The 12,699-nt window shown below is 25.9% G+C and overlaps 1 protein-coding gene across 2 annotated transcripts in view; it reads right to left on the reverse strand.

The window, feature by feature from the left end:
• The window catches only part of LOC129981094 (polycomb group protein Psc-like), a 62,487-nt gene that overhangs the window by 20,526 nt on the left and 29,262 nt on the right, over positions 1 to 12,699 (reverse strand). For both annotated transcript variants that reach the window (XM_056091755.1, XM_056091754.1), the window contains exons 2-3: positions 10,472 to 10,595; positions 10,088 to 10,184 (exon numbers count right to left, since the gene is read on the reverse strand). In XM_056091755.1, the coding sequence (XP_055947730.1) occupies positions 10,088 to 10,184; positions 10,472 to 10,583 (209 nt within the window). In that variant the 5' untranslated portion in view covers positions 10,584 to 10,595. The remainder of the gene's footprint in view (positions 1 to 10,087; positions 10,185 to 10,471; positions 10,596 to 12,699) is intronic.

Below are 12,699 nucleotides of genomic sequence, written 5' to 3' on the forward strand. Positions count from 1 at the left end.
AGTATAATTTTTTTTAAAAAAATGTGTTTTATAAGTGTTTCTTTTTTCATATAAACTCTAATCGTGCCCCAATAGCTGATTTCTAATCCGTCAGAAATAGGAATAAACTTCCAGTAAGAAAAATGCTTAAAATAATGTACAGAATTATATTGTATAACGAAATATATTTATTGAAGTTCAATCAATAAATATAATTCTGAAAAATTAAAAGACTTACATTTTTAACATTTCCTAGTCATATTAGTCACGTATAGTAAAGTAATTTTAACACGCTGATATTTTAAACGATAAAGTTCCATTCTTTGAATATCATTATTTCAGATGATTTAAGATTATTTCAATAGCTATTTTGAGGGAAATCCATCAATTAAAGAGCCCCGCTTCCTTGAGATGGTCATTGGGGCTTAAAGCAATGAAGTTCAAAGTTTTATCACTTGGCCAGTTTTGATTACAGATGAGTGAAATTTTCTTTTCTTTCTTTCTCTCTCTCTCTCTCTTTTTTTTTTTTTTTTTTTTTCGTTTAAAATGTTAGCGTAGCAAAATTTTATTAAATTTAGTTTTATGGTTAATATTATAGTAAAAAACAGGGAAATTGTATAAAAAATATGATTTTATTAGCAGTATATTTATTGACTAAAACAACAAAATATAAATCTTTAGACCATTTGGGCCATTTTCCCGCTTAGTGGTTTAAGACATCTTCTAATGGTTTAAAAGTTAAATATTGACCAAGATTAAATAAGATAGCTTATATTATCTATTACTTTAATGCAGTATCTACTTAAATAGATATAATTTTAATTTTAGTAAAATCCATGCTAAAAAATTCCATCTACTAAACTATTTGAAATCTTATAAAAGCTCTGAAAAAGAAAATGAGATGATGATGAATTATAATAAATGTGCATAAAGCAAAGATTTTTTTAAAAAATTTCTGTCTAGTATAATATAATTCTTCATAATGAATTAATCTGAAAAAAGCAAAAGCTGACATTGTTTTGAATTAACATTTAAAACAGATGTATTTTTTTATATGTAACTGAAAATGATCTGCTTGTAGAATCATAAAAAACAAGTTTAAAAAAAATATTCAATATAAAGGAAATACAGAGATTTTTAAAAATATATGTAAAAAACATTAGTTCCATTCCATTTATCAACAAGTTTTTTTTTTTTTTAAATTTACCATTTAAAAAATGTTTTGCTAATCTATAATAACTCTATCAGGTTTTCTTCATTTGATCTCCGCAATAGATTATATTTTATCATATGGATTTATCTTTACTTTTTAGTGCACTATTTTTAGCGTGGAAGTCCATTTAATGATAACAGATTCCGTGACCAAGATCATTTGTGTAGAATCAAGTAATCTGTAACTGTAACTATATAACAAACTGTAAGTAATGTTAAAGTAACATTTGTAATTTTAATATTTATAACAAAAGAAGGCACTTAATCGGACATTATTGTATAGAAAGTCTCTCTCTCTCTCTTTTTTTTTTTTTTTTTTTTTTTTTTTTACTATCTCTTTTTCTGGTCGTAAAAATTACATTATATACGAATTTCCATATTTTTGGATGGGATATAAGGATCATGTAATATATATCTGCCACTATGAAAATTAAAACAGATTTTCATAAATATTTAAAACACGCAATTTCCTTTTTTTAACCCTTTAAAGGGCCATTTTTTTCTAGCCATATTATATTAAAATATTTTTAGGCTTGAAATTAGAATAAGAAAAGGGATTCATTTAGCTTATTAGATAAATTTAATTTGATTAATTGATAATTAAGTAACAAATCAAGACACATCATTTTGTCTGAGATAAAAGAAGCATATAAGTTTCTGACTTACTAAAAAAATTTGTCAGAACTTATGCCAACCTACATAATTTCATACAAAGATTGATAAATGTGGTGGAAAGCATACTTCCCACGGCCCTAGAAAGGGTTAAAGTTAATCAGTAAAATTAATAACTAAAAAAATATTTCGTTACTCTACATTTTTTTAATGATAGCTATTAACTCAAAATCAATCAACACCACAAATACAAAAAAAAATCACCGAAATGTTTGTTTATTTATTTATTTTTTTATTTATTCTTTAAAAAAATTCGGTTTTGTGTATTTTTTTTATTTTTTTGAAAAAAATATTCTTTATTCTTAAAAAAATATCCGGTAGTTTGTTTTTCCTTGGCATGTTAATTTGTACAATAAGCATCAAAAGTAAAATAAATACACTGAATTTGTAAAATGACCAAATAAAAAAAAATTGACACAATTCAAATTTACCAAAGGAGAGTGCGAAATCAAATTCTTTCATCATAAATAAGCGAAAAAATGGATTGGTCGATAATGTACAATAGTAATATGAAATATAAATAGACTTATATTAAATTTATTCATATATTTAAACACAGAAACAAGGATTCGGGAAACATATTTGTATAAATTTTGAGAAAAGTATTTCATTATTTCATTCGAGATGGGGGCAACAAACATTGCGTGAATTCCTGTGAAAATATATAAAAAAAATTCCCTGGTCTATTTAATTTAACACGTGATTCAAATAATTTGGACTCATTTACAAGTTGACTGAAGAAAGTGTCTGGGAACAATTTTAATTAGAAATAAACTTTCAATTTTAAACAGCATTTATAATACTCATTCCACAAACTTTTCAACTTACGACAAATCACAGCATGATTTTGTTTTCTATGCGAAATCTTCCAACAAAATATCATTGTAAAATAAAAGTAAATAGTTTCTGCTCTAAGATATTTCGTTGTAAAGAGTGAGGGTGAGGGAGATGCCAGAACCAAATGAGGTTTTAAGAAACCTTTTTTTAATGACGGCGGATTCAAAATAAACGGGAAACTAATTAATGGAAGAGCAGGAAAAGCAATTAAAACTTAACGGTATGAGGCTAGGCAATTCCAGACTAATTAGATTAAATAAATTGGAGTCTTCACAAAACTGTTTATAGCAAAAGAAAGGGGACCTTCTTCTTCTTCTTTTTTTTTTTTTTTTTTTTTTTTTTAAGCATTAGAATGAATAAAAGAGTTACTGAGTCGACGATGTGAAAGCCAAACTTTCAAACACTCTTGGTTTTTCTTGTTATATTATTAACTTACCCTCTGAAAAAACGATAAGAAGTAACATACGTAAGTAAATTAAATAATTTTGCTAACGGACAACATGTGTTAAATCAATACTGTAGAATTACTACTAACATACCTTGCTTCAAACTAATGATCATATAAATAAAAAACTTTAGATGTGAAAGCGTAACTTTCAAATACTCTCGGTTTTGCTTGTTATATTATTAACTTAGCCTCTGAAGAAACGATAGGAAGTAACATACGTAAGTAAATTAAATAATTTTGCTAACGGACAACATGTGTTAAATCAACACTGTAGAATTACTACTAACATACCTTGCTTCAAACTAATGATCACAGAAATAAAAAACTTTAGATGTGAAAGCGTAACTTCCAAATACTCTCGGTTTTGCTTGTTATTTTTTTTTTTAACTTACACTCTGAAAAAAGGATCAAAAGTAGCAAATGGAGGTGAATTAAATAATTTTGTTAAAGAACAACATGGTTAAATCAATACTGTAGAACTACTACTAACATATTTGGCTTCAAACTAATGATCTCATAATTTTTTTTATTTCCTCTGCAGTTATATATATTTCTTCGTCAACGTATTCTTTTCAGAATCTCAGAATTACTAAAATAAAAAGAAAATTGAATTTTAATTAATAAATTAATAAAAAGAAAAATGAATTTTTTTTTTTTTTAATTTCCACTATTTATCTTCTAAAATTATAGAACTCAGATAGGCATTTTAACATCAAGCATTGCGTATAAGATGTAACTACTATTATTTCATTTTAACTTCAGTATAATTTTATAATAAAATGATAGGATTAAAAAAAGGAGAATTTTTTTATCCAAGTCGAATTTTTTATCAGAAGTCGATGATTCTAGGATACAAATATGTACGCACAAAACAATTAACACTCAAATAAAAATTATCAACACGGTTTAATAAATATTCTACATTAAGGTTTCTTAACGTTTTTATTGGCAATTCTTTTTCTTTCCCACTGCCGAGATAGATTTTACTCCAATTTTGTCTGAAATATTTTGTCTCCGCCTCTTACTTTAAAGTTAATTAAGAAACTGAAAAGATTCAATTTATTACAGAATTGAACTTCAAATTATTATTCGGCAATTTTCAATGAAATATTTTAAAGCAGAACAATTCTTATGTACAGCAGCATCAACTATTTTTGCTCATAAGAGTTAGAGAATCTAAAAGAAAAAAGACAACATAGTGAAAGATTTCGAAACTTTTGTAATATTCTGAAATCCAACACAGAGATGTAGAAGATAATATTATAATTAGTTGAATTTATAACACAAACTACTGACCAGTGAAGTATTACGGCTAGCAGTTTTTTTCCCCTATATTTTTTCACCATAGTAATATTACAATATATGTAATAAACGAAAAACTGAACTTTTCTCTTTTGTTTTTAAAATTGATTAGATGTCCAAGTATACAGTTCATGTAAATTTAAGCCATGTTCTGAATGTTATTTAATGATGAGCCATTGTTTTCTGTTAAATTTTGAAACCTTCACACTTTCAGTACTCAGTTAATATGCTCTTACTCAATACTTTAAAATAGTTTTTTTACTTCTAAACATATTGTTGGCTCGTTTCCAACATACATAAAAATGGTAAAAAATCATGGTATAATTCAGTGAAGTGTATATGATTTTCTATAATCCGGTCATACTCCATAATCCGATATATGTCTGATTCCTTCTGTGTTTGATTAGAGACAGTCTACTGTATTTTGAAGTAACCATTTCCCTATAAATTAAGAATTCATTCTAAAACACCACGAACTTAAAACATAAAATGGCAAATCCTTCTTTGATTATGAACTTTTCACTCACTTTATTATATTTGAAACCTAAAATATTATATTATGAAAATATAGAAATGCCATTATCGATTTATAAACATTTAAATGTTTATCATCTTTTCGTTCTGAATCTATTTCTTCTTAAAAATTTAACTCTTTTTTTTTTTAATTTTTGTAAACAATCTTAAGTTAAAATAGAATTCTAACGCCTTATTTAAATATTTTTTTAAATATATTTTTCACTTACTCCCATATTCGGTGAACTAAATATCACAACAATAAATAACCTGTTTAGAAAAATATACTTTAATGTTAATACTCGCTATAAAGCAAATAATAATGACACTAAGACATTAGTTACTCTGCTAAAAGTCAACTACATTTAAACTATTCCACAAAAATAAACGCACCTTCTACTGCTCAGATGTTTTTATAATACTTTTTTCAATGGGGAAAGAGCAATCCATCACAGTCAAAGATGCAACACGGAAAACGCTTTCAACAATGTGTCACTGCGCGCTCCAGTTGTATAAATCAATAATCGTAGTAGAAAAATAATGAACTGGCAACATCTGGCAACGATCGCGGAACATGACGTAGCACGTTCACCATGAGCTTTAACTGGTCAATATTTGAATGACGTCACAATCGCAATTGGAGTTTCCGCGAGTGCTCTTAAAAAGGGGGCAATTACAGAATGATGAATGGCCAATAATGGGATTGAAGTAATACAATCGAAAGTGAACAGTAGATAGTGTATTATTTTATGAGCATGGATGGATGTTACTTTGTAACAAGAAAGAGTAACAACAGTAAAAGATGACATGACTTGATTTCAGTTGCACAAAGTAATTCGTATTACTATTAATTTAATTTTGATGGTGAAAAATTGAAATAAATTAATAAAATGATAAAAAAAATTTCAAAAAGAAAATTAAACATAACTGACGATAAAAAAAAACAATATAAAAATAAGTAAAAAATATGTATCTGCAATAATCCTAATTAATAAAAATAATTTTCAATATCACTCAAACTCCAACTTTACTGTTTTTTAACTTCTAAGTAGAGCGGGCTATTATTTTTCCGACGGAATCAAAACGTTGAGTCGACAAATTCTTTTCTGAAACTATATAAGATCTGAATATTTTCCCACGGTCACTCTTTCCTGCTTTCGTATTCGGTTCGATACTTGGCTCTTGGACAATATAAATTTAACAAAACCTACGAACTGGATTATTTCTTTGAAGTCATACAGAGTATAAATCGTTACAGAACTTCTAAACTCGTTTGTTCAAATCATAGTTTAAACATACACAAACACTAACATTTATATATATAATTACGCATTTAATTTTTATCCGATATTTTTTCATTTATTTCAGAGTTTTTCATTTTGATTAATTATATGCATTACTTATAAAGAAAGTTGATAAAAAGAAATAAGGAATAAAGAAATCTCATCACTTCAACATAATTTTAACCAAAATATATAATTTTATAATTTCAAGCTCTACGTTATCTAAATATATAAAATTAAAAACCCAAGGCCAGAATTGTTGTGTGGTATGTTTGAACATTTCTTTTATTTTGATGGTCATCAAAAATATCAAAAATGCCGATCTCGCATCGAACGCTATATCGATCTACATTTAATAAACATGGCATTAATTTATGCCTTTTTTTGAAATTTTAAAACAAAATAAAAAATTACGATAAATAATTATATTTTGATGACTGTAACATGTTTTACTTACAGCATTTCTTGTTGGTCGAAGAAAGAAAAATAAAAAAAAAAGTTAAGAAGTTAAAAGAATTGATAGTACTTTCTTGGTCTCGCACGTAAATGCTATTGATAATTACTATACAAAGCGTCCTCTCTAAACGTGGCTGATAGCTTCCTATATAGATAAGTTAAGCACATTCTTTTAACTGCAAAAATGCTATGAATGACGTAAAGTAACGCAATTATTTACATCAATTTAAAACATTTTTGCAAATGGTAGTATATGCCTATTTTTAACGATTTAAAAATCAACTTTTGAGCCATGATTAAGGGGAACATCCTGTAAATAATAAAGCACAGCCATAATAAAAATCATGTTGTCTGACTTTTTAAAAAGAATAATCCAGTAACTGCAGCGAAGTTGGAAATTTCATATGATACGACATTACAACTCCATGACAGTGTCATTACTTTTCTAGCCATTAACCAGGATGAGATGCCTGATTTTCATTTCAAAGTGCCCGTAACCATGTACGCCGCAGCAATCAAACATGTCATTCTCAGTTAAAACAAATGTCATCTTTCTTCATTTACTTCATTGTCGTTCTATCAAAAAAAAAAAAAAAAAATGCATTGCGACTACTTGAGAATAGAGGAAAGCAATGAAACCGAATCTAACACGGCATCTCACGTGGAGGATTAATCAGTACAAAAGATCTCTCCACAATCGACCATATCCCCTTTGATTAATTGCGGGACAACATCATACGGACGTGTTCGGTTTGAAACGATTTAGTTTTCCTCCGGGCGAAACAGCTTTATCAGTTGGCGGAATTTGTTCTAGGAGTAATCGCCAGTGCATGTAATAGGGGTGCAAATATTCTACTTCTCTCTCTGGGGTGCTGAAGTGATTTTCAGAATGTTAATGGCACAAGTGGAGAATGGACATTTAAAGTATATCATGGTCATAAATTGTATTGATGTGTAGGGCACACGTTGAAAGGAAGAAATTGTAAATAATGAAATATGCTACGCGAAATAGAATTAATAAGAAGAAATTCCTCAATATTATATGAAAATATTTAATTAACACTTTTTTTCTGGCAACAAAATAAAGAATGCAACATTCTTTTGATGTTTTCGTAACCTTTAATTGCATATGAGAAGAAATTCCTCAATATTAAATGAAAATATTTAACTAATATTTTTTGACAACAAAATAAAGAGTACAACGATGTTTTCGCAGCATTTAATTGCATATGAATTAGAAATACTTCTATTTAGTCAAGGAAAGATATGCCAAAGTCATTCCAACTACAGAAATCATGGAAATATTTAATATTATATTCTTCTAACATTTAATATATTTAGAATATTTATGCAATTTTAAAATTAAGGGGAAAAAACAATAAACGTAGAACTATACTCCTAATTTTTTTATACAGTAATTATGCTTCTCTTAATGTACAAAATATATCTTACTATAAAAAAAATAGAAAAATTTATAGAAATTTTTTAAAAAATCGTCCATATGAAACGAAATAATAAACATTCCATAATGCAGGGATTATTTTCTAAGATGAACATATCGGCTCGTTCATAAATCCATTAATAATAATAATAAAATACTAAGCAGTCTTAAATTTTAGTCGTTTATTAAAACGTTGAATCTGTAACTTGAATTACTAAGCATAAAATTAAAAAAATATTTTCCTTTCCCTTATACAGAAATTAAGAAAAAAGTTCTGTATTTCCTATATCAGCTTCTCGCAGTTAACTAAAATTTCTCGATGGAATTTTATTTTAATTTATGTAATTGTTTCGTTTCACAGTAATACTTCTAATAAATAAACGAATTACAAAATAGATATGAATTACAATAAATAAATAAATAATTGATATAGCTAAATGCAAATTAACAATAAACAAGAACTCTTACATGAACTAAATCATTCCAGTAACAATAACATTTACACTTGATTTTCGATATCACTGAAAGCCGATTAATCGAAAACAGATTTATCATTCTGATTCATTTTTCTCTTTAGCTGAAAGAGGCGTTAAAAGAAGGAAATAGAAGAGAGAGAGAGAGAGAAATAGGGAATGGAAATAAAAAAAATAATAAAACTTCCTGTTCTCCAATGCACGACACGTTAACAACTTAAAAACAAAGCTCACTGCCAAAATGTCTCATTATATCTTACGTCGCGTCCTACTAGTCATTATTATCTTACTTAACACCAGGGGTTGGCACTGAGGCCCTTTTCTTAATGATAGGGTAGAATACAATAACAGGCGACAATAGAACCTGAGGTAAGAAGTAAAAAAAAAAAAAAAAAAAAAAAAGCAGGGAGAAAAAGGAGACCACCATTGATAATTTAGTGGTTGCCACCATGGTCGTACCAATCCAGTCGATTAAATACAGATCGTTCGATTAAATCTGTCAGTTTTGTTAGTAGATCTCAATAAATCAGCGGGCCGTCCGGCGCTCAAGGCCTTACAGGGAGACTTCTTTTGCTTTCTTTTTTCCTTCCTTTTTGAAAGTTAATTATATCATTAAGGTTTTTTTAAAAAGAATTTTTATCAACTTCTTTTTTTATTGGTTAAGAGATAGCGTTAATGTTGCTTTCTTTTTAATTCGAGTTTGATATTATCACAACTTTTAAGTAACGGTAATAAATACAGTGACTAGAATTAATACGCTTAATTTAAGAAACGAAGGCAGATAGATTAGAATGAAATAATATTTGAATATAACCAAAAAAGGAAAAGCTATATTTATAATTCAGCTAAATAAACAATTTTTATAAATTAATTCTATATTTGATGTTAAGAAAACCTTTGATTTTTTCCATTTGTGTATATAATTTTATTTAATGTTTTACAAATCGTTACATAAAATTTGTAAAAAAAAATGCAATAAAGCAATACTGTAGTGAGTACTAAATTAGTTAAAAATAATAAAATTAGCAGCAATTCCCGATGACCAACACAATTTGACAAGGTGCTTATTCTATTGACTTTCATATCAACTCCAGTTAAGGTTCATCCGTCCATTTTCAAGACATTTAGAATGGATTGTTTTTACAAATATTCTTTAAAAAAATAATATTATATTCTTTATAAAATAATATAATCAATCACCCTCTTCATTTTCTATCTTCATTATTTTCTTTATTTCTAACGATTTTACTATACCCCATATTTCGTGATTACAATATCCAAACAATAGAATGTATTTATACATTTTTTTATTTAATAAGAGTAAATGTTTGTATTAAAATTAAATTGTTTTTAAATTATTATTATAGTTACCAAAACTATATTTCAAAATTTTGCTATTTACTGTTCAGCGATTTCTTTAAAAAACTCATTCAATGATACCACAAAAATTGATAATAGAATCAAAACTTACCGAATGTAATGAAGAGGTCGAGATTTATGGACTTGGACTTCGCAAACAGGACAATACTTGCTTGTTTCCAAGTATCGAACGATACATGCTCTGCAAACTGTAAATTAAAAAAAGAAAAGAAAAAAAAAATGATTGATCATCCATTAATAAAGTATATATAAGTTAACATATATAAGTAAGGCTACATAAAAAAAAAAAATCATTTGAATAATATGTAGTAACTTAAAAATGTCTAAAAATAATTCTTTAAAAATAAATTAAACTTTAAAACAAAATAAATAATAGTAAACGTAAAAGATTATTATATTAATCGTGATAATAAATTTAAATATGAGCAATTTATTTTATTAACAAATAGAATTTATAAAATATTTTTGTACTTACAGGAATGAACACATTCTGTAATAGTGGTGGCATCGATAAAATACCCACCACAAAGAATGCATGATAAATGCGGATTTAGATCCGTAATCTTCAGCCTCGTAGAGCGCTGCATCCCTACGTATACCTGCAAAAAAAAAAAAAAAGATATGAAACAATGTGAAGTTATGTATTTATTCTTTTTATACTGATATTCACATCAATTTGAATTTATTTGCTGCATTGTAATTTTTTGGAAGATAAATCGAATGGAGTTATGCGAAACAAATACTTGAAATAAAAGTCTGAACTTCTCTTCTATTTCACAAAGTTATTCTTCTTCAAATAATTTTATGAGAAGAGATCACAGAATTCTTAGTTAATTTATTTTACTAGAGTGATAAAAAAAAGCAATATGCAACATCAGCAAATCTTTTCTCATTCTATAATAATATATTTTTGCTAGAACAATAAAAACGTATATGCAAACGATATCTGCTAAACAGTCGATCAATCCAATTATTATTTTATACTTGAGAATTTCAGATAATTAAATATTTTTATTTGATAAAAAATAAAACTGAGGGTATTAGCAAACGATATTTATAAAATAAGAATTAGTACGAATTTATTGTTAAATAACAATAAAACAAGAATCAAAATTAATTTTATTTCATAGAACATTAGAAGCATAATAATATTAACAGACGATATTTTTATAGATTAAATTAACGTTTTATCATAATTAATTTTAGCACTGAAACTTGTGAACACTATATGAATTAAAATATCTTTATTGGTCCTTCAAGTAAATCGTCATATTACAAATTGTTAAAAATATGGCAACAGAATAAATTGAAGAAAATCTTGTATTGACACGTTATTAAATGACACGATGACACGTTATTAAATATTTATTATCAAATTATTCATTAATTAATAATTTTTAAAGAATCATAAACCAAGCAATGTTTCAAAACTTTGATAGTGCTAAAAATATAATCATACTACTAAATTTTTTATGGATAAAATTAATTAATTAATTTTAAAATTTTGTGGAAATAAATTAAAAGTATAACTAAAATGCGTTCTAAGCGTGAAATTGTCAAATTATTTTTTTAATAACACTGAATTTAAAAAAAAGTATCTTTTTAGATTAAACTCCGATTACGGATTAGAATGTGAAAATATAAAGATGACTAGCTATAATGTTAGCTACAAGTGCAATTTTAGTTGTTTCTACAGTATATTTTTCGAATGATTGAAGCAGATTTCAAGTATTAACATATATATGAGACGACGCTTTTCTACAATATAAAAAGTTAAAAACCGGAAATAGTTACCTATGTGGTTTTTTTTTTTTTTTTTTTTTTTTTTTTTTTGCTGCATTTTACTTATAATCGTTTAAAAGAATACGAAATATCACATAGATTTTGTTCTAACAGAATTTTCTATTCCGAATCTATTCTCATTTCAGCTTTTAAGAATTTATTTTTATTTGTTTGTTTTGAAAGATATGTGAATTGATTAATTTTTTAAAAAAAATTCTTTAAGCAAATGCATGTTTTAAATCTTTTTTAAATCAATAAAAGTTTGTTTCAAATATAGCAGTCAAATTTTTATTTTATTTTAAATTACTATTTTTTTTACTTTCGCAAAAACATATTGAAATATTATACTTCATACATTAATCTTTAATTTATGCACAGTAATTCTAACTTCTATTTAAACAATTTTTTCTCTGGAATATTTATTTTTTCAAATCAAAAGCTACTCGTTCTAAGAACTTATAAATTTATTTAAATTATAAAATTTTCTTTATAATAAGATAAAATAAGAAATATCCAGGTATCTAAACGATATTTTTTATATACTTACAAGTTAGCAATTAGAATTGAAGAATATTTCAAAACTAAGTGAATGAGAAAATTTCTTTTTTAAAATTTGTTAAAATTTAAGTGTCTTTATAAAATAGCAAACAGATAAAAATTTTGAATTTTTATAGAATCACAAAAAGTAATCAAAGTGGAACAAAAAAGTATTAAATAAATTTTATCTTCAATATATATAATCAATTTTTTTTAATGAAGTCGATTTTCTACAGCATTTGTGTTATTCTTCTTTAATTAAATATTAAGTATCGAAATCTAAATTAATAAAAATTAATTAACTAATAATTAAATTAATTCATAATCGAAATCTAAATTAATATTCATCTTTAATTAAAATAATTATTTATTCCATTCAAGTGA

This window comes from Argiope bruennichi, chromosome 8, assembly GCF_947563725.1.
Source record: "Argiope bruennichi chromosome 8, qqArgBrue1.1, whole genome shotgun sequence".
NCBI classification, from domain to species: domain Eukaryota; kingdom Metazoa; phylum Arthropoda; class Arachnida; order Araneae; family Araneidae; genus Argiope; species Argiope bruennichi.